The sequence below is a fragment of the Perissodus microlepis genome, chromosome 7 (genome assembly GCF_051167445.1).
Source record: "Perissodus microlepis isolate ML-2025 ecotype Zambia chromosome 7, ASM5116744v1, whole genome shotgun sequence".
Lineage (NCBI taxonomy): Eukaryota > Metazoa > Chordata > Actinopteri > Cichliformes > Cichlidae > Perissodus > Perissodus microlepis.
The window spans coordinates 30,922,171-30,945,785 of NC_140467.1; the positions used below are offsets into that span (position 1 = coordinate 30,922,171).

Here is a 23,615-nt window from a genome sequence, read left to right on the forward strand (position 1 = left end):
AGCGGAGGCGGGGAAATTGTATCTTTAAGTGTGTTAAAGGTTGTCAAAAAAGGAACTGTGGCGACTGTCACTAACTGTAACTTTTTGCATGTTAGGTATCTGCTTGAAGCAAAAAGGGGCGTAAACCCTGATAGACAAAAAACATTTGAAGTGTGCTTTCTAGTGAAGATTTATGGTGATGGTGTATATCTTCCCCTGGGTGTGTCGAATAAAATTAAAGTGTCGCTTACACACATAAACAACATGGAGATTAAATACATATAAAGGATAGAGCCCAGAACATGATAGTTTGAACTAACTTAGGACAATTTAGAGAACAATTGATGAACATATTAGAATATTGAGGCGTAGCAGAGAGAGGTGTTTTCGTTTTCTGTCCTTTACAGAAGAAGGAGCAGATTCCAGAACCACAGCAAAACTACGAAGGGGTTGGCGAGAATCCAGGAAGGATCAGTCCGAACGGATCGGGCCAAGAGAGAGGGACACGGATGTGACCCACAAGAAGCACAGAGCACAGAGAAACCTATCAGAAGAGTAGTTGTTTAGATTGCAAAGAAGATCAAAAACTTGTTACACAGAGGTTATAATGTAAGCATAAAGTAATGAAGAGTAATGAGAGGGACTTTAGTAATAGTTTGTAGGATTTTTATGTTATGTAAATTGCCCCAAAAGAGTGTTAAGGCCGGATATGCGCTACCCATTAAAGGGGGTGAAGAAAGCAGGAGTCAATTTTTGAAAGAGGAAACAGGTTAACTCTATAGAGGCTGTTTCCAAAGAGTGATAAAAGTGATGTAGGACCTTTTACCAGAAAAAGCTAATCATATCTGTTTTTAGTTCACAGTAGTTATTGAGGGAGTCAGTTAATTAGGTTAACTAATAAAATTAGTTAAAAAGGGGGTATGTTATGAAATAAATATATATTCTTAGTGCTTATTTTCTGATTATATTGTTTTATGTATTTTAATAAGAGAGGCCTTTAGAAACCAAGCCCAGACGAGACAAAAACTAGGTCAGAGGGTGACAGGTCGCCCTGGCAACAGACTTTAGAAAGGGGAAGTTTAGTGCAGAGCTGTACAGGAAATCAGACACAAAAAGAAAGAGGAACTAACTGTGTGTGTGTGTGTGATGTGCTGCAGAAATATAACCATGCTGGCTGAATGCAGTAGTCTTCGTGTGTTCAGGCCTCCATTTCCAGAAATGTAAAATAAAGATCATTTTTTGAGCTTTGACCACTCTGAGTCCAGTCTTTTTCTGCCGCCAAAAGAATTCAAAAGAACTGAATTTAATACTACTATCTTGAACCGAAAATCCAAACAAAATAATAATAATTGTCTTTTCTATTGTTTATTGCAAAAATAAAACATTGTACCAAAAAATATGTCTGTAAAAATTCCCAAAGCCCAATTATATTTAGGTTTATAAGTCCTTCAATACGGTGGCCCTGAGAGGCCAAACGGACTGCAACTTCAGAAAACACTTGCAAAAAGAAAAATGCTGCAAAAAGAAAAACACTTGCAAAAAGAAAAATGCTGCAAAAAGAAAAATGCTGCAAAAAGAAAAATGCTGCAAAAAGAAAAACGCTGCAAAAGCACACACAACACAACGGAAATAGGAAAAAAGACAACGGAAATGTTTCTGGGGAGACAATAACCGGACGGACCAGTTGCACGAACCAAAACATGCTAACAAGTGCACTGGGACTGGGAGACACTTCAAAGAAGTGGAGCGGCCAAAGAGTAAACTTTCAAAAGTAAGTTCTGAATATTATGTCACTTATTTATGTGCAAATGTTTAATAATGAGGAACATTAAAACATTACTGTTGGCCACATGCCGGCAAAGTTATGTGACATTAGCGATGTTTTTACTTGCAGCATTTACTTTGTTTTAAAGCCTTTACTTTATACGCCGTTAGATAGTCGACCTTAATCTTACAGAGAATCTGATGATTTTGTGGATAATTAAAGTCAGTCATATATCCACAAACACAACAGGCTGAAAGTCAGTGATGCTGCTCGGTTTGCAGTCCTGAATATCACGGCACAAGCAGGATTCACTGCACTGTTAATGTTAGCTATGTTATATTGCTGCCTCTGTTCGGTGGTGTCGAGCCAAACGGACTTTAACGTGTGTTTGAATGAGCTGACGGTTCACTCGTTAAGCTGAAAGAAAGATGCTTTAATCACAGGAGTCACACATGTGTCCACTGTACCATCTGGGAACTCTTCTTGTTTAGCACTCGTAATAACACAAACACTAAATCCTCCTGTTTGTAGCAGTGTATACACCTGAGACTGTCACCTGTCTGTCTGTCCTGCACTCTCTCTCTGTTTCTTTCTCTCTGATTGTGGAATAAAAGTATGAACATTTATTTATAAGTTACACTTGTGTTTGAATCCTGCAGCTTAATCACACATTTGATTTCCATGTGTGACAACTGCAAGTGTCCAGAGTGAGGACAGACTGAGGGACCCACTGCTGCACATCATCTGTGAGGCTTTGCACCCCTGATGATCCACCAGGACAAACTCAGCAGTGTGTGAGGAAGAGGAGGAGGAAGAGCCAGCAGCAGCTGACAGATGGAGAGAATAGACAGACTGTTCCCTGTTTGTGAAGGACTGCTAGGAAAGTTTAAAATAACTAAACTAAACTAAACTGAATCAGTCTTATTAGGTAATGTTCAAATAATTTTATCATCCCAGTGTTTTCAGTGTGGGAGAAAGTACTCAGGGCCTTCAGGTTACACACTATGAAAGGCAGCAACAAGTTTAATGTTCAGAAACCTAAAGTATGTATCAGCAGCAGAATGGACCTAAAAATAAATGTTTGTTTCAGTTCTACGAAGCTTTGAGTATTTTGGATTAGTAGCACTGCTGTGTTTGTTGCATCATATTGCTGTAATTGTTTATTTGCTTTATATATTATTATTATTTAAAGCAGTTATGACATGGTCTGATTTTCTCACCCAATAAAGGAATATTTAATATATCAGTCTACTCTTCATTTTATCAGAAACAGTTATCACAGCTCGTACATTTTCTTTTTACACATATATGTAAGCATTGAGCCAAATTTAGTAATGCCAACATACTGAAGGAACAACATTTGTCTCTTATATATAATACATCTATATATACACTGTCAAAGATACTTGAGTGTCTTTGAGTGAAGATTTAAGGTGATAGGACATATAAATAGCTGCAACTTGAATCTTTACTTGGGAAACAGTCCCTGAATTGGGATACAGCCTATGTATGGCTGTTTCCCAATTCAGGGTCTGCAGCCTTAAAGTACGCAGCCTCAACGGTCCTCAAGGGCCGCGTACTCAAAGACCGCTGAGGCCGGAAGTGTGAGGCTTGTAGGCTTGTGAGATGGGACGGTCTAGCCTCCGTCGCGCTGCCCAGGTTGCCTAGCAACCATGATACTAACAGCTGGAAACGTTTCATACAGCTTTGTTTGACAGAAATGAAGGAGAACATATTTTGTACATTTGTTTCTACAAGAGCTCTGTGTGATTTGATAAGTATCTGAGGCTGAGACCACAGGACTGTAAAACATGATTTTTGGGCTTCATTTCTGTACTGAACAGTCATTTAAGATTAGCTAGTAAATAACAATTAGCTAATGTTGTTCATGAGACTAAAGTAATCTCACTTTGGTAATGTAAATATAATATGGCTAATATTATATTAATAATTATTAGTTATTACAGCAGTGAACATGAACTCTGTGCCAAACACTGAGCTTCAGTAAAGATTCAAGTTGCAGCTATTTATATGTCCTATCACCTTAAATCTTCACTCAAAGACACTCAAGTATCTTTGACAGTGCATATATAGGTGTATCATATATAAGAGACAAATGTTGTTCCTTCAGTATGTTGGCATTACTAAATTTGGCTCAATGCTTACATACATGTGTAAAAAGAAAATGTACGAGCTGTGATAACTGTTTCTGATAAAATGAAGAGTAGACTGATATATTGAATATTCCTTTATTGGGTGAGAAAATCAGACCATGTCATAACTGCTTTAAGTCATACAGAATAGATATCAGAGCCTTAAACAGGCTGACTTCTGCTAAATGGGTCAAACTGGGCAGAAAGTATCCAAACACATAACATCCTTATAGAATATGATGTAACACTATAGATCAACTTACCTCAGAATATATAAAGCATATAAACAATTACAGCAATATGATGCAACAAACACAGCAGTACTACTAATCCAAAATACTCAAAGCTTCATAGAACTGAAACAAACATTTATTTTTAGCTCCATTCTGCTGCTGATACATACTTTAGGTTTCTGAACATTAAACTTGTTGCTGCCTTTCATAGTGTGTAACTTGAAGGCCCTGAGTACTTTCTCCCACACTGAAAACACTGGGATGATAAAATTATTTGAACATTACCTAATAAGACTGATTCAGGACAGACAATTATTTATTTTAAACTTTCCTAGCAGTCCTTCACAAACAGGGAACAGTCTGTCTATTCTCTCCATCTGTCAGCTGCTGCTGGCTCTTCCTCCTCCTCTTCCTCACACACTGCTGAGTTTGTCCTGGTGGATCATCAGGGGTGCAAAGCCTCACAGATGATGTGCAGCAGTGGGTCCCTCAGTCTGTCCTCACTCTGGACACTTGCAGTTGTCACACATGGAAATCAAATGTGTGATTAAGCTGCAGGATTCAAACACAAGTGTAACTTATAAATAAATGTTCATACTTTTATTCCACAATCAGAGAGAAAGAAACAGAGAGAGAGTGCAGGACAGACATACAGGTGACAGTCTCAGGTGTATACACTGCTACAAACAGGAGGATTTAGTGTTTGTGTTATTACGAGTGCTAAACAAGAAGAGTTCCCAGATGGTACAGTGGACACATGTGTGACTCCTGTGATTAAAGCATCTTTCTTTCAGCTTAACGAGTGAACCGTCAGCTCATTCAAACACACGTTAAAGTCCGTTTGGCTCGACACCACCGAACAGAGGCAGCAATATAACATAGCTAACATTAACAGTGCAGTGAATCCTGCTTGTGCCGTGATATTCAGGACTGCAAACCGAGCAGCATCACTGACTTTCAGCCTGTTGTGTTTGTGGATATATGACTGACTTTAATTATCCACAAAATCATCAGATTCTCTGTAAGATTAAGGTCGACTATCTAACGGCGTATAAAGTAAAGGCTTTAAAACAAAGTAAATGCTGCAAGTAAAAACATCGCTAATGTCACATAACTTTGCCGACATGTGGCCAACAGTAATGTTTTAATGTTCCTCATTATTAAACATTTGCACATAAATAAGTGACATAATATTCAGAACTTACTTTTGAAAGTTTACTCTTTGGCCGCTCCACTTCTTTGAAGTGTCTCCCAGTCCCAGTGCACTTGTTAGCATGTTTTGGTTCGTGCAACTGGTCCGTCCGGTTATTGTCTCCCCAGAAACATTTCCGTTGTCTTTTTTCCTATTTCCGTTGTGTTGTGTGTGCTTTTGCAGCGTTTTTCTTTTTGCAGCATTTTTCTTTTTGCAAGTGTTTTTCTTTTTGCAGCGTTTTTCTTTTTGCAGCGTTTTTCTTTTTGCAGCATTTTTCTTTTTGCAAGTGTTTTTCTTTTTGCAGCATTTTTCTTTTTGCAGCATTTTTCTTTTTGCAGCGTTTTTCTTTTTGCAGCATTTTTCTTTTTGCAGCATTTTTCGTTTTGCAAGTGTTTTTCTTTTTGCAGCATTTTTGTTTTTGCAAGTGTTTTCTGAAGTTGCAGTCCGTTTGGCCTCTCAGGGCCACCGTTAGTGATGTGCGATACCACTGATTTCCTTTCCAATCCGATACCAAGTAATATTCAGGGTGGTATCGACAATACTGATCCGATACTTTGTACAAAAACTTATTTTATTTATTGTATCTCAAATTATAGCATCATAATGATTACAGGACATCAGATTACTTGTTCTTATCACTTAATAATGCAGAGTTCATCATATAGAAATAAAAAAACTGAAGTTGTGCGCTATTTGAACACCTTGCCTGCCTGCAGCACTAAAGGACTCCGTGAGAGACGTCTGTCTCGCCCTAGCAGCACCTGTCGCTCTCCTCCTCTTCAGTTCGCCTCAACATACTCTTGTCATATTCTGTGATGTGATTTATACTGAGGTGTTTGACAAGGTTAATGATGTTGCCACAACCATACATGCCAACCCTCCCGATTTTTCCGCCCCTCCCGAAAATCTCCCGGAGCCACAATTCTCCCGAATTTCTCCCGATTTTCCACCCGGACAACAAAATTGAAAAACCATATCGCAGAATTCATAGCGCGGCCCAGCCAATTCTAGTTAGTTTTAATATTACTCTTATTTCTCTTTCTGGGTCGCAAAAAAACTTTTAACATATTTTCAGGTGAGAATGTAGCTGTGTAAACTTCAAATATCTGAGCCGACCGACACATCGTCTTCAAACCCCCGCGGTCTTTCACTACTCGGGTTAAACATGATATACAAGTCACTTTGATAACTTAAAAATGTTATTGTTTGGCTTTTTCAGTGTTTTATTTGTTCGTGAGTAAATCGGTTTGGCTGAGATTAAAGTTATTGGATTAGATTAAATTAAATTAAATGTAACTTTATTAATCCCTCGGGAGGGTTCCTGCGGGGTTTTCACACAGCTGAATAAACGTTAAACAGAAAACTAATTAAACAAAGTGTGAGACGGTCGAGAGTTTACGTCAGCGCCCGGTTATAAATTAGATAGCAAGGAGCAGACGGCAGAGTTTCACTCCACCGAGGGAGCTCGTGACGTACTACCCGGCTTTGTTTAGACCGCAAAGACCGGGTCCTCAGGTGGAAGCAGCCTCTGAATTTGGACACCCCCGCTGTTTCCAGGCCGGGCAATAATAACGGTGACATTTAACGTATTTTATCCGATAAATAAACCCTGTAAAATGTATTTACCACCACCCCCAACAGCCCTTTTGAATGTCTCCCTAATTCTGAGGTCTCGAGGTTGGCGAGTATGGCCACAACACCTCACTTTTTTGCCACATGTATCGCAAACCACGTCTCAGCTGTTTATGGAGGTAAAATACGTTCACACATGACTCAATTACGCTCAGCCATTGTTGCGAGCACGCACGCCAGCGGCTGCGAGACATTTATACAGCCGTATTTCACACATGACTATGAAAGGCGGAAGAGGAAGTAGTTCCTTTGAATGTAGACAATCCGAATGTTAGTTTCTTTCCACTGTGTTCCTGTTAATGATAAACTACAAATTTACCCCAAATTACTAATATATCGATATTTTAATGTGAGAATCGATTCTGGAACATAAATGATTGGTATCAGAGGAATCGATATTTCAGGATCGATCCGCACATCACTAGCCACCGTACCTTCAGTATATAGGCTCTCAGGAAGAGATACAGTTCAATGGATTCATCTGCTGTGCTTGGTGGAAGTAAGAAGTTCTCTGACATTATAAGGCAACACAAGCTGAAAACGGTTTCATCACAGGTATAAGGTCCTCTCTGTTGGCATTCTTTCTTACAAGCATCCACTGCCTCCTGAGAAACCTCACCTAACCTAACCAAGCTGCTAAAGCTGATCTCTGTCATGCTGAACATGAAGATGTGAGCTGTGATTTCTGCACTGAGACAAAGCTGAAAGCTGTCAAGTCCTGTCTGCAGTGTCTGGTCTCTTACTGTGAGCAGCACCTCCAGCCTCACTATGAATCCTCTGCCTTTAAGAAACACAAGCTGGTGGACCCCTCCCAGAAGCTCCAGGAGATCATGTGCCCTCGCCACAATGAGGTGATGAAGATCTTCTGCCGCACTGATCAGCAGTGTATCTGTTATCTGTGCTCCATGGATGAACATAAAGGCCACGACACAGTTTCAACTGCAGCAGAAATGAGCGAGAAGCAGAGAGAGCTCAAAGAGAGAGAGATGGACATCGAGAGGAAAATTAAAGAGAAAGAGAAAAGTGTGAAGGTCCTGCAGCTGAGGAGGAGAAAAGCTGAGCTGGAGCAGCTCTCTCACACAGAGGACCCCACCCAGTTTCTACACAACTACACCTTGCTGTCACGTCTCAGTGAAGCTCCAGACTCAGCCAGCATCAATATTCATCCTGAGAGCTTCACCGAGGATGTGGCAGCAGCTGTGTCAGAGACCAGAGAGAAACTGCAGGACAATGTTGAATGGACCATAACTGCTGTGAAAGAAACTCAAGGTGATGTTTCATACTTTGAGTCAGAGCCCAAGACCAGAGCTGAATTCTTAAAATATAAATGTGAAATCACATTTAACCCAAACACAGCACACCAGCGTGTTGTGCTTGGGCCTGGCTTAAAAGCAAAATATAGTCATACTCAGACAATCAGGCGCTATGATCACACTGACAGATTCACTGACTGGCCTCAGGTGTTGAGCAGAGAGAGTTTCACAACATCTTGTTACTGGGAGGTGGAGTGGAGCGGGGATGATGTCTTTATAGCATTAGCTTACAGCAGTGTAAGCAGATCAGGAAAAGAGAGTGCTTTTGGAAACAATAAAATTTCATGGGCATTGGAGTGTTTCAGTGGCAGTTATACATTCAGAAATTCAGGCAGCAGCACTTTCATTAAAGGTCCACAGTCCTCGAGAATTGGAGTGTTCCTGAATCATTTTAAAAAGGATTCATATAATTACACTTTTCTGTCCTTCTACAGCGTCTCTGAAAGCACTCGAATCATGACTCTCCTCCACAGAGTCCAGACTAGGTGCCCACTCCTGGTTGGGCTCAGTGTATACGGTGGTAGCGCTGAAATCTGTGAGATTTTAAGTTAAAAATGATAAAAGTCATAAAATCGTTATCATATGCAAAAAAAAGTAAAGAAGCTCCATAAACCAAGATACTCACTTGAAGGTAAAATGTCTTTGTTTTATACTTTTTATTATAAGAAGTGGCCTAGGAAAAACAGACAAGTGATCGTTCATCAGTTCATTGTTAGAAGATAGCACAGACATTTTATACAATAAAAACTCAGTTTTTATTGAAATCTTCATTTCTCTAAAGATAATAAATATTATTTCTAAATCTTTTCTTGATTTGTGACAGACTTCTGATATTGTTTGCAATAACTGACTAAATAGAAACTGAAAATGTATCTTTCTGATTGTGTCAAGTTTTTGGGGTTATTTGCACCATTTATCAGAATGTTTATTAAACAAAATAATGATAATTCATTGCAATATTCAATTCATTTCTATATTGTATGTTGTATGTATTTGTAAAACATCTCAAAACTAAAACTTAATGTCATGTGACGCCATAACAGCTTCTTGTCTGCTGATGTTTTTATTGGGAATATTTCATCCATGGAGAGTAAGGTAAAGTGCTTCAAAACAGTATTTTAGTTTAAATAACTTTTATTTGATTGTCTCGTATGGCCAGTGTTTTATTGTCTAGCAAATCGTTAACAAAGGCAGTGTTTCTAAAACATCTAGAAATTATGAGACGTATTTATCCTAAAATCCAGTAAATGAGAGAAAACGACCAGGACCTGTGGAGCATGTGTTTTTTTTCTTTTTAGCTCCTACCTGATACAGTGTTTGCTGATTTTACTCAAAATTATTTAGTTTCCAGTTTCAATCAAGTTTTCTCTATTTGTCCAGCGCTGTGCTGGAAACATGCTTCAGAGATTTTGGTCCATATTGACATGATGGTGTCACAGAGTTGTTTCAGATTTGTCAGCTGCACAACTCTGATGTGAATCTCCCTTTTACCACATCATAAAGGTCTGAGATCTGGTGACCGTGGAGTCCATGTGAGTACAGTCAGCTCATTGCCATGTTTGAGAAACTAGTTTGAGTTTTTTGACAGGGCGCGTTATCTTGGTGGAAGCAATCATCAAACGGTGGGTGCAGTGTGGCCATACTGGGATGGCGATGGGCAGCAACAATACTCTGCCCATAGGTAGGCTGTGACAGTTAAATGATGCTCAGTTCATAAAAAAATGTGCCAAGAAAACATTCCCCACACCATCACCACCACCTGCAGCCTGAGCTGTTGATACAAGGCAGGATGGATCCATGCCTTCATGTTGTTTACATCATATTGCTACCCCCAGAAATCTGGACTCGTCAGACCAGGCAACATTCAGCTGTTCAGTTTCAGTGAACCTGTGTGAACAGTAGTTTCCTGTTCTTAGTTACAGCATCATTCTCTGCAAATCCTGGAAAACCCTATGAGATCAAATCAGCTCGTCTGGCACCAACAGACATGTTCAAAGTCACTTCAAACACCTTTCATCCCCATTCTGATGCTCGGTTTGAGTTTCAGGAGGCTTCCTTGACCATGTCTACATGCCTAAATACATTGAGTTGCTGCCATGTGGTAGATATTTGCATTAATGAGCAGTTGATCAGGTGTGCCTAAAAAAAGTTGTAGGTGAGTGTACATACACTAGGAAATCTTTAACTTGTTTACAGATTAAGTTGCATTATTAGCAGGGCTTTAAAAATAAACTGGATAATGCTGAAGTCTGCCAGATTAAATGATATACACAATACACTAAAAATAAATAATAATGTTAAGCAACCAAAACCTTTCATGTATCAAAACATGGAAAGTCAGTCAATCAGTGTGTTTCTATCCAGTCTCATCGGGCAGTAATATTGTAATCTAATCTCTGATTCTGAGCTTTTCCTTTGGAGTTAAAAATCCAAATCAGTGTTTGTCTGTGTGATCTGGATTTATTTATCACTAAAACTGTCCCACACTTAACCAAGAGCTGACACTGGAGGGTGACTGGCCTGAGTTTGGGTGTCACACAGGGGCAAGTAAGTATAGATATTACAATACAAACAGAACTTTTAGAAAGCAATTGACTCGCAGGCCGTTAGACATTAACGTCTCACCAAATTAACAAATACCAGAACTAAGGATCTTTTCTCTATTTTTATTTTATTTTATTTTTTCACATCCACTTTTAGTTAACTGTTATTTCCTTGTCTCTTACTGCCATGTTGTACCGGAGCAAACACACATCATTCCAGCTTTAGATCAGCATCAGGAACAACAACGAGCACCTGCGGTCAGAGGTCGTGGGACGAACACATTTATGTAACTTCATGCTATAAACGCTCATCTTCTTCAGCTTGGCTGCCACAAGCCCAAACAGATTTAGCCTCGTTAAAGTAACGACGGAACAACTGTATTGTCTGTAAGCATGAATCACAGGTCCTCACAGACTGATGAGTCACTGTATCAAACAAGCACACTCATGTCCTACAACTCCTTGTCTCACAGTGAACCCACTTTTGGTGCCCTGCTCCTGTCACTCGATAAACGGACCTTTTTAAAATTATTTACAATAATTTATAGTAAAATAATATAAATGTCAGACACTGTCCACGACCTAAAGGTTGAAGTCAGGTGTGTTAGTCTGTATTTCACAGAAGGATGTAAAATAAGCAATCAGTGAAGTTTGACTTCTTCAACTTTGTCAAACCTCTTATTTTGTCTTTATTTGAAGCAGCTGTATAAAACCATGATGTCAATGAAGCAGTCATATGCAAGCTGGTATGTTGTATCATGGTGACAGTTTTAGTTCCCACACTGGGTTCACGTCTCCAGACTGCAGCAGATTGACGAGATACCAAAAGAGCAGGAAAGCTGAAGAAGAGGTGAGCATCGAACATACCACAGAGAGGTGACACGGTTTAAAAACTGAGTTTACACAATCAACATTTAAATGTATAATGTCAACATCAATGTTTTGTTTTTTGTTTTTTCATGTGTGTGAAAGCTTACAGTCAGGGTTGGTGTGGTTAAGGCTCCTGTTTTCTCTTTTCTTTTCCCTTCAAACCTGAACCACTTCCAGCAGGTGGCAGCACCTCCCTGATCCTGATGCCAAGGAGGCCTCTTCCTGTTAAAAAGGAATTCTTCCTTTCCCTGTTAACATTATAGTCTGAGCATTGGAGGTCTCTCTCTAATAGTTTTGGGGTCTTTGCCATTGAGATGGCAGTTGTTAACTGGTTTGAATGAATTATTCCTCAGCTCTGTATTCCCTTCATACACATGGGTTTAGGTTGAGGCAATCACAATATTCTGCTTGATATTTGAAAGCAGACTAACGAATACAGGAGCTGCATTCAAAGAACTCCACAGCTGCTCAGAGTGCAGACAGTTATACTGAGGCCTGTGTGGGGCACAAGTGTGTGCTGTGAAAGTGGATTTGTTCTGAAGAAGGGGGGACTTCAAAATCAGGTTTTGGAAGACAACTTCAGGAAAGGCTGGTGGAGAGGCATTTTATCTCCAACCTTTTTAATAATTGGAGGATGTGACAATGGCTGTGGCTACTGCCAAAGTACAAAACACAGGAAATCCCTTATGAGAGATTGGCAGAGATGTCACCCACAGGGACTGAACCAGACATGTTTCACACATGCAGAGTCAGTCGAGCTGGTTCAAGTATTTGTAAAAACTTTACGCTGGAATTAAAAACAACATGGTTTTCTTTCCTGATGAGAAACAGAAGGTTACACCAACTAAACCAGCAATACACTTACCTGGTAAGTGTTGTCTGGCTGATATTGTATGGTAAGTCTTACCATACAATATCAGCCAGACAACATAATAACACAGGAGTTACCAGGAGACGGAGCGTTGTTGGAAAGATTCACTCAGTATCTTAAATCTTACCCCCCGCCCACTAAATCAGGGCCTCACTGGGATCACAGCGCAGCCAATCATAAACAGACTCTACTCACAGACCTGAGTGTATGAATCAAATGTGGATGTGTTAATAGTGAAAAACATTCTAAGCACCAAGGAAAACGCATGTGGATCAAGCTGAGTGGATCAGACAGGAGCAGCCGAATACAAAGAACATAAAGCCCTGCTGAGCCTGATTCTACATGCCCTGACAGAGTCAGGAGACAAGAGAGGCTGCATTCATTTATTTATTTCAACGTTCAAGGTCAACAAAACTGTAAGTGCTTCAGTAAGAGTTAGTCAAGTTCCACTGTCAAACGTCATCATACTGTACAGTGAGGTTTAGTGCCACAGCATGGATATACATGTACAAAAGCAAATACAAGTGCAATAACAAACAGTCTTAGAATATAAAACATGAATCTAATGCAATGAAGTTTTTCCCACACATTTAGTATTTTTGGCCGGGTGTTTTGGCATTCTGGTATGACTACAATTTTATTTATTTATTTTAAATTAAAAAAAAAAAAAAGGTTCATGATACCCAGCTAATATCAACTATCTGCAGTCCAAGAAGCTGGAGTTGGAGTTTCTCGTCCTGATTTCAGGACCAGAATCTGTCAGGGCAAACAGCCGAACGACACTGAGCATCACCACAACAGTAAACTGTGCAGCGAGCCAGCTGATTAGCAGTAGGGATGGGTATCGTCTAGGTTTAATCCGATACCGGCGCCAAACCGGTACTTTTGAAACGGTGCCAGTGCTTAAACGATGCTCAAACCGGTGCTTAAAGAATGGAGAACACACACTTTGTCCAAAAACCTCTTATGTTTTTATTTTTAGCAGTCTCTTTTTTTCCTGCAAAATGATAACCAAGTTAGCCTTTGCTGTTGATACACCATACCTCCTTTGGTTGGAACCGATGCTTAAACAATGGAAAACACAAACTTTGTCCTAAAACCTCTCATGTTTAGCTGTTTTTTTTGTAAAAAGATAACAATGTTAGCCTTTTCTGCAGCTATAGGGCATATATGGTATCACTCTATCAAACAAGAAGACAGCCGCATGTAACTACAACGGTGTTTGCTAGTTCACCTTACGTGCATTAATTTAATAACGTGGTTAGCCTACTCAACGTAAATTACACACGAATAACATTAAGCTACTCACGCAGAGAAGAACGGCTGCTGCTGCCATCATCCCCCGTCCTCATTTCTGCTACACTGGCAGGGCTAGGGGCCAGGACTCTACTCTTCGGGTTCTTGGGGGATGTTGCTAATTCCGGGTCTGATAACAGGCAGCACACCCGCAGTAGATGTGCTCGGTGTGAGGTCTTGCAGCAAGCTATCAAATACGGTGCATTTCTCGGCTTTTAAAAAAACGCTATGCGTTGCCAGGAGTTTCATCAGATTCAAGGTGTTACCTCCTTTGCACAGTATCACCTTAAAGCACTTGTTGCAGGCTGCTGAGTTTGCATCTTTTGCTGTGAAGTACAGCCAGACTTTTGACCGCTTCGCCTTGGGCATTATGTACGTTCTTTTAGAGCAGAGCTCTAAAAGAATGTACATACCTGGGCCCACCTACTATCCTTGCAAAGGTCAAATGATTGGCTAGAATCTAAAGTGTATGACATCTCAGGAAAAAAAAAAAAAAAGCACCAAAATGTGCGCTGCTTTTCGGTCTGGTTACTACCGTTTATGTCAGAACCGGTGCCATACCGGTACCCATCCCTATTTAGCAGTGATCGAACTTTCAAAATAAGAGCACAGAGATCATGAAGTCATGGAGTGTGAACTTGTCTCAGTGTCTCAGATGGATAAAAAACAAAAACAAAAGAGAAATCAAAAATGAGCTGCCAAATATACTGCGGGAGCCACTAATAAACCTGCAAACTAAAGTGTGTGAGTGGGGAACACTGAAATACATGAATAAAGTACATTAAGATAAAATTGAGCAGTGTATTAAATAGTTGTAGTAGTTTTTAAAAGAATTTAAAGTATTTTAAAGACGGTATTTCTATTTTCTATTTTCTTCAGTACAGCTGAAGAACAGATAGAAAAGATTTGTGGGTTTCCTGCCTTCCCGTGCAGACTCTTTCTTCCACTGAAGAAATACATTTGTTCCCCATGCTGACAGATAAACTCTGTTTAACATTTAGATCTACCTTCAAACATGACTGTGGAGGTGGTGTGAACATGTAACTCAGTGGGTCTGGGGAGGCACGAGTTTCGTTTAGGAAAGGACTCTGAACGTCCTGCCGTCGAGGGGTGACACCATCAGCCGTGCTGAGCCCGGGGAGTGGAGGGGGCGCCACTTGTTCCTCCAGAGCACCGTGAAGAATCTGGACACGAAAAGGATGCACGCCACGACCAACAGCACAACTGCAGAGAGAAAACAAGCAGGGCAGCTGGTGGTTAGGTTGGCCAAGGCTGGACATTAAATTAACTGAACTCCTCTCTGCCTCTGTTCACTGAATAAACTGATGATTCTTGTGACACAAGTTTATTATATTTGTGTTTCAGGGGTGACAAAAACAGATTCACTATTTTATAAAGTTTACACATTTCTAGTAGTTCATAAGCAGCATTTCAGTGGAGAAAGCAGCTTTTCCATGCATGAAACACCCGTATAACATTCAAATGGAACAGAAACCCCAAACCAAACAAAACAAAAAATACTGGCTCATTAATAATCATTATTGATAAATAAGTATTGCTGAACTCACCCATAAAGATGCCGTTTGGAGTGGGATCAGCTGGGTTGAAGTGCTTGTAGACGTTTCCGACCAGAGCCACGATCACCACCGGGTAGATTGTGAGGATGTTGCGCACCCAGCGGTCCAGCACCCAGTTCTCCAGAATGAACCTGCCATCATCAAACAGCTGAGACTGAAGCACAGTGCTCACACAACATTTCACCTCACCTACTATCGCTGCTGTTATAAGAAAGCTCAATATGGACTGCAAAACGTCTTTACTTTGTAAATTCTAAAAACGCTAAACCAAACTGGCTCATATTATCCATCTATGCACCGGCCAATGATCAGTGAAATCCAAACAGAAAAAAAGAAAAAGAATGCATTACAAGTTTACTGTGTAGCACTATAATAATGTCACACTATTAAGCATTAGTAAGTGGTTAATTCATAATTTTTATATATAAGTGTTTCTGTTTACTGTTGAAACAAACTGTTTGGAGATTCTCTCACAGACTTTTATTCAGTTATGTGTGTCGTTCTTACACCAGTGTTTTGGGTTTTTTAGAGTCACAAAAGATGGAGGGAGATCACATAATTTAAGTGGCTTCTTAAGGGTGAATTTTAGGGCAAAGCAAACCTTTGCTTTCGTTTAAAAAAAAAAAAAAAAAAAAAAAAAAAAAAAAAATCAGATTTAACTGGTGAATCTATATTTGACTGTCTTCTGTCTCCCTGATCATAGAAATTATCTTCAAGGTAATTTCTTGTTAGCTCCCACATCCCTGTGCCTGAACCTCATCCAATCAGAGCTTACCATGCCACCACCTCTGCAAACAGGATGCACAGTGACGCAGTTGCTGCCGTGCTCTTACCCACACCCCACAGGTGGAGAACTACAGAGAAATTGATCAGAGAGGCGATAGAAGTCCATGTAGCGTAGGCAGCCAAACCATTTTGGACCTGAAAAAAAGAAAATGAGACAAACAGTATATCTTACTATTGCCTTTTGGGGACAGAGCTGACACTCGTCTAACAAGTATTTGCCCCCTTCCTAATTTCTTTTTTTTAAAAACATATTTGCCATGGGTATTTTAATATAAACATTTGTCTGATGATCTGAAACACTAAAGTGTGACGAATATGCAAAAATCAAAGAAATTTTCACACTGACTGTGTCCTACCAGTACTCTGAGAAAGGTCAGGTCTTTGCGATGGTATGTCTGTAACCAGAGTCCATAGTAATCTGTGGCAAAGCAACAGAAGAACAGAGCGCTGTAGCCGGAAACCGCTATCAGGATTAAAACGACCAAAGACGCCAGAACCATCCTGGAAGACAGAGAAACAGAAAGAAACAATGAATGCAATAAATAGGGGGCAGAAATGGCTCTGTAGGTAGAGCGGTGACCCCATGATCAGAAGGTTGGGAGTTCAAGTCCACTGAACGGCTACCCTGAGCAAGGTGCTGTCCCTACACACTGCTCCCCAGGCACTGGATTGGTGGCTGCCCACTGCTTAACTGAGTGAATGTGATTAATAAAGTACAGATTATTAAGTCACAAGGTCAGACATCAGAGAGACAGAGCTGACAAACGGGCAACAATTCCTTTTGTTATTAACTAAATGGTGTGTCCGCATTGTAGTGACTGAACATAATTTACCACAGTGACTTTCAGGCAAACTGAGCTTTCAGTACATAATTGCATGTTCATTATTTGCATATTCATATTATCTATACTGCATTTTGGTCATTCTTATTTCATGCACTACTCATTCACAAACTAACATAAATGCTTCCATTCACAAAGATCTCAAAGGATATTTATTTGCCTTTCTGCAGATATGCATAGTCACCTTGATATTTAGCATACTTTGGCACAGCTATCAGTATGATTCTTTGCACATCCATAATAAATCTTAATCACTAAGTGTGGTGATTTATTGAAACATGCATGCATACAGTCTGTACATTTCTAATGAGCCTTAAAGGCAATGTCTGTTATGGCCATTGGCCATCTTTAATCTTCATGTTTAAGGACACTCAAATCTCTTTGGATGTTTCTGCCTTTTGTTCTGTTCTCTGTCCAGATGATTCCACACTGCTTCAGTAATGTTGACATCCAGGCTCTAGGCAGGCCAATCTGTGTGTTTTTCCTATTCAGGTATGTTTTTAATCTACTGGGAGTGTGTTTCAGATTCTTTCCATGATGAAAAATCAAGTCGTTGCCAATGACATGATTTTTTTGGATGGTATTACTTGATGGATCAAAATCTGCACATTGTGAACACATTTCTACGTTCACAATTCCATCAATTTGGAAAAGATTCCCAGCACCACCGGCTTAAATGGAGCCCCAAACCATAATAGAGATTACAGGTGGCTGTACACACTCATTGTTATACCTCTCTCCTGTCCTCCTCCATACATATTGATAATGAGCTGAACCAAAAACTTGGATACAAGTTTGGATTTGGATTCACCACTCCATCAGACCAGTTCAGTCTAGTTCTTGTGAAATCTGGCATATGTCATCCTTCTCTTCCTTTCATAAGAATGGCTTCTTGGCAGCCACTTTTCCACTGAGACCATTTCTGATGAGGCTTCAGCAAACAGTGGATGAGTCAACTGAAGGGGTAGATGCATGTGTACTGTGCAAAAGGCTTTTGTCAGTATTGTATGTTTATTACAAGTACCGCTGTGCCACATGAGAACTAAGAAACGTGAGAACTATTTATTATGTTTTCTTCTCCATGGTGGCTGGAACAGCACATCATTTCATGCTGCACTGCACTGACTATTGTTTTGTTAGTATTCACAGTATAGGATGATCATCCTAAATTGTCCTGTCTGAATTTTTGTTTGGTTGCCAAGTGTTACAAAGTCCGATACAGAGGAACCACTGTTTTGGAGCCATCATCAAAGATATAACTTCAGTTCTGGCTCAAACGAGTTCCAGTTATTTGCATGACTCAGTCTGGATGAACAGCTCGTCCTACAAGTGCTCGTGCTCTGCTAGTAACACATGTGGAATTTATTCCAGTCTTCACAGACACACCTGGTCTGGAACCAAGAGCACAACGAGCCAAAACACACCTGCGAGGTCTAACCCACCAGCAGGGTGATGAGAGTGTATCAGATGAACTTGAGTGCAGAGAGACGCACAAGTGAGAAAAAACAAGTGTTCAGCATATGTGAGAACTACTTCAGGAATGTTGAAAAAGCTCCAGTTTACGACCTCATGAAGCTCGTGGAACAATTTAAACCATGTGCTGCTCTTGCTAAACCTTTTTCTCTTTAACTAAACTTTAACTCCAGGGTCCATTCCTTCTTATTATGTTTCTGATACGACCACATGTATAATTTAACAGTCTTGAAGTTTTCAATTTTGTGCTGTGCTGCAGAAAAATAGTAAAAACAAATTAAACTCCTAGTAAGCAGAACCCAGCCAGGGTGGAGCCAAAAGCCACAAATGGATAACTGCTGAGGTACATTAGGAAAGACATGCAGTGCTAAATCAAATATGTAGAATAAGATATTCATACTGGATGGGCTGGAGCTCTTGTAAATAGCAGACAATGTATCAGCTGATATTAGCCATCCAACAATAAATCAGTAATGGCATATATGAGCATCTTAAAAGTAAAGGCGAGACAAGAGACACAAAAGTTCAACTACATTATGAGTGTTATGAGTTTGTTCACCACACTCTGCAACTTCCCTGTTAGGAATGCCACAAACACAACAGCTAGCTGCTCCAAGCAGACTCAGGCAGTGTGGAAATGAGTAATCTATGACTTAGTGCAGCGACAACACAAGATCACACCTGTATTGTCATCATATTAAGGTAAGGACTCATTGGATTTTTAAAATCACAAAATATTGATATTTGTCTAACAAAAAAATCCTAGATCAATCGGGTTATGGCAGATATACGGTGTGTGCAAGAGACAAATTGAAAGAGAAGCAAAGACAAGAGCACAGGAGACTCTGAGCGGTAACCTGCTGCACATCCTTTCCAGCTCAATCTCTGACTAGGGTGATTAAGGATAGAGATGGAAATGTACTAATGAGTGAAGTGAATGTTGTGAGAAGATGGAAAAGTACTCTGAGGAGTGCATAAATGAAGAAAATAAGAGAGAGAGAAGAGAACAGATGGAAAGTTAGTGATTCATGAATGCATATTTAGTAGGGAGGAAGTGAAGGCAGCTATGTAGAGGGTGAAGACTGAATAGGCAGTCAAGCACTTTGGAGACAAATATAGAGAGACAAGGACATTTATAGAAGAAGGATTATGGATATGTTGGATAAAGGATATTGAATATGGATCTAGGGACTCTGGCGACAGGGTGAGATAAGAGGTGGATGTGGTGACCCGTAAAGGGAGCAGCCAAAAGAAGCATAAGAATAGGTAGTAGTAAATAAAATGAAGACATACTCTGCGTCCCACAGCAGGAGCCATATAATGTTCAGCACCATGTTGGAGAGCCAGCAAATATGGAAGCCGTAGGGCAGCAGACACTGAGCCCAGGATCTATTAACAGAGAGAGAAATATCAATTTCATCCTGTGTGTTTAGATTTAGTCCAGCTGTTTTGATGATAGCTTACCCTCTGCATGTGTATGAAGTGATATAAATCACCATCAGGGTGAGCCAGGTATAGAGAACGCCCCAGATGGAGAAGGTCCAGCCAGCTGGAGTGATGCCTGTCTCATAGCGGGCTGATACATTTCCTGTAGAAGTATGAAAGGGACCTGGAAAACAGACAGAGAGAGAATAAACAAATGTGCACTGGTGGAGTTTGCATTCCAGTTCCAGCTGGTTTGTTTACAGGGGCAACAAAGCAGCAAACACAAAGATGGAAGAAAACTGATGTGATGTGACTAGATGTTACAGGGGGAAATGCAGAAAAACAGAACTACTTCAGCTGGATTAAAGAGAAATGTCTCAGATCAGCAGGGTTACTGCTTACTGACTGATGAACTACCCATCTTTACGTCTGAGAAACCCAGTCATGTTACAGACTTGTTTCCAATCAAATGGTTAGTTGCAAAATGTTCCTCCAGTTTGTTTTTTTTTGGTACCACTTACTTTTCCAAACTTTTATTTACCTGTTCCAACTTTTTGGGACTATGTTTGTTAAATTAGCAACATCTTAAATGCGAAGTAAACTAAAGAAAGTCCTCATTTTGTTTGTAGATGTTCCCTTTGAGCCTTTATAACTACTCAAACATAAAGACCTTTATTAAGTAGTAAAAAACTGACCCTTACTTCGTCATTTTGAAAGCATTACAGAATTCTGAGAACGGCTCTCCTACTTTTTAAAAAGTACCTCACAGGAAAAGATCTTAGGTTAATAGGGAGACAATGTTCAGGTTTATACAACTTCCTAAGTCTTAGTCTTAACTTAAAGCAGATGCAGAGCTGCTGCCATGTCCTGCCACAGTGAGGTTCGAGAGCAGAACAAGGAGTACAAGAGGCCTGCTGCAGTCCAAGATGGAGGAGATTCACTTCAGGAGCAGCTGATTATTATGTTCAGTTATGTGTCAGTCACAAAAAGGCTTGGCAAACACATATGCATTCAATTCATATAACAAAGCGTGTGTTCCTCCTTTTGATGCGTGCACACATAACAACCTCCTGCCATAAAAAAATCAAAATCTGTCCTAAACACTGTGACTTCTGGGTGCTCCACTTTCCTCCCACAGTCCAAAGACGTGACTATAAGAGGCAAGGCTGTGGGTGTCAACATGAATGTGGACGATCGTTTCTCTGTGACGGACTGGTGACCTATGCAGGGTCACCTCTCCTAGGTATAAACATCAATATGTCCTAATTATGAGGACTTCTTTTCGTTTCCATTAATGTAATGCACTTCTATTTTAGAAGGCAGGCTTAAATTTAACGTGTGCGTTTTAAACTACCTCTTTGTCTCAAGCTCACCGTTTCTCTGCTGCAGAGTAGCTCTTACACTTTTTACATGAATCACAGTGCCTGCTGCTCCTAAAAGATCTCTAAAATAATGACTTAATATCTATCATTACATAAAACTAATTGATCACAGTAAAAACTGTGATTAAAATAGAAAAAAGTGGATACACTGTTACTATTTGCCAGCTCACTGAGGAAGGAAATGAGTCTTATCCATGTGGGAGCCCAGCGGAGCATTTTCTCGGCCACACCCTGAATATATATATATATAAATAAATAAATCACTGTTGGATCTTTCCCGTCCAGCAGAACCAGTGGGCGGAGGGATACCACAGTCACTATTCCTACACTTTACTTAGACTATTTATTAGGATAAAAATAATATAAACTTCGTACTAATAACTGGTTAATTTGAGCCCCCTCTCATAACTATAACAAACTCTGGGAAGTTTGTGAGCTGTGTTATTGTTACTCCTGCCAGTTAGCAGTACCAGCTAAATGCGCAGTCCTGGAAATGACGGCTCACTGGTTTGTGTAACATGCGTTGGTGACATAACAGCTGCAGTAAACAGTTAACAAAACTTATGAAAACACAGCTTTTGTGAAGGCAGAAAACTAAAACCAGAAATAAAACACCGAGAATGTACCACCGTGTACAGTTTTAACAGTCTTGCAGTTATGTTTTTAAATCTTTTTCGAGCTCTGTGAAACTCACTTCTTGAACAGCGATATTTCACCTACCTTTGCCCGCTCCGGCCAAAGCGTTAAAGACTAAAACGGCAACAAAAACCACCGCACACAGGATTATGACGAGAATCCGCAGAATATTGACGTCCTTCATTTTGTCTTTGTCGCTGCTTCGTGCCTCGGTGTGTCCTCTTCAACTGTCAGGGAGCAGCGGACAGAGCTAAACGGACCCGAACGTGACGCCTTCACGTGCTCCACGTAAACGCCCACAGCCTTAGAGGGAAAAAAGGAGAAGAAGAAATGCAAATGTGTTGTGCTCACGTTTCAACACAGGTAAACCTTGACTTATATATTCATGTAAATGTTATCGATAGGTTAAACTAAAGTAACTGCATCGTAGTATAATATATAATTAAATATATAAGAACTTGCAGTGTAATGGCGTCCTCTTCAGAGAGACCGTGAACATGATCCAGCTTATTTAATGCAGTCTGTTGAGCATGTTTCACAACTTAATTGAAGTTTAAAAGTTGTTCAACAACATTTTTAGATACATAGTGTGACACATAGTGTCCGTTGAACTGGTTGATAACAAAATAGCGAGTTTTCCCCCTCATATTTACATCCCATCATACAACAAATAACGTTTATTGATTTTGTTCTGATACGCTTAGTCAGAGGCACGGTGCAAGGTTGCGCATCTGCTCACATCATTCACAATCTGCCTAACCTGAACAGTATTTCCATCAGCACGTCGGAGGAAACAGTAACAAAACAGTGGGATCTGCACATGTTAGTAATTACATTAAACAGCGAAAACAATAAGTAAACAACTGCAAACTTCTAAATATAAATCTGTTTAAAAGAACAATTCCTGGCATTAGCATTAGTTGAGAACAGATTTTTAATATGATTTCAATATAAATTAAAAGATATAAATGGATTTAAGAGCTTTTTTAAGAATGAATAGATGGTAAATCGATGTAATGTTTGAGTCTACCCCTCTGTCTGTCTCTAGCCCTCTAGTGTCCAGTCATTTCAGTATCCATGTGTGTGGGCACTGAGTCGTGTTGTCATGAACTATCCCTCTACTGCTAGCGTTGCCCTGAGGCAACAAACCACATTTCCATGCCTCACACTGGCCCTTCAAAATAAACAAACTTTTTTTTTTTCAAATAATGCTACGAGGCACATCTCTTTCCAATAAAATGATGAGTTGAAGGTGGTGACTTGGTTGGGGGAGTTGGGGGAAGGACCCCTTTCTGCAAGATGAGACATCTCCATTAGGCGGTAAGATAAAGATCACTATTTTACATGTTTATAGTGAAATAAATGTATATAAAAATACTTGTTTGTGCATTAATATGTTAAGAAGTATATTTGATTGTTTGTTCTACTTTTTGAAATTTATTTATACAGTAAAACTGTTAATTTTCACTTGTTGCCTCAAGGCAACACTGTGTAGTTAGCCTAATTTTTTTCAGGCAATATAATGCATTAGCATATGTGTGTAGAGATGTGTTTGTGTGCATTTATATGATCATAGTCAATGTTTTTTACTTTTACTTTACTTTTTTTTGAGGGACACTTAGGAGGTCAGGGGTCAGTTGGTAAAGT

General features: G+C 39.8%; 2 protein-coding genes across 2 annotated transcripts; one reads left to right on the forward strand and one right to left on the reverse strand.

Moving 5' to 3' along the window:
* The first annotated feature begins 7,425 nt into the window (after positions 1–7,425).
* LOC146383404 (tripartite motif-containing protein 16-like) lies at positions 7,426–9,261 on the forward strand. Its single transcript, XM_084932448.1, has 2 exons — positions 7,426–7,453; positions 7,588–9,261. The coding sequence occupies exons 1-2, from the start codon at positions 7,426–7,428 to the stop codon at positions 8,817–8,819; spliced, it is 1,260 nt and encodes a 419-aa protein (XP_084788574.1). The 3' UTR covers positions 8,820–9,261.
* A 3,659-nt stretch (positions 9,262–12,920) lies between these two features.
* Positions 12,921–22,244, reverse strand: LOC146383405 (uncharacterized). The gene is made up of 7 exons (XM_084934622.1): positions 22,053–22,244; positions 19,990–20,134; positions 19,819–19,914; positions 16,567–16,711; positions 16,200–16,345; positions 15,416–15,555; positions 12,921–15,071 (listed from the first exon to the last, which is right to left on the reverse strand). The coding sequence occupies exons 1-7, from the start codon at positions 22,150–22,152 to the stop codon at positions 14,923–14,925; spliced, it is 921 nt and encodes a 306-aa protein (XP_084790748.1). The 5' UTR covers positions 22,153–22,244; the 3' UTR covers positions 12,921–14,922.
* Positions 22,245–23,615: the final 1,371 nt, after the last annotated feature.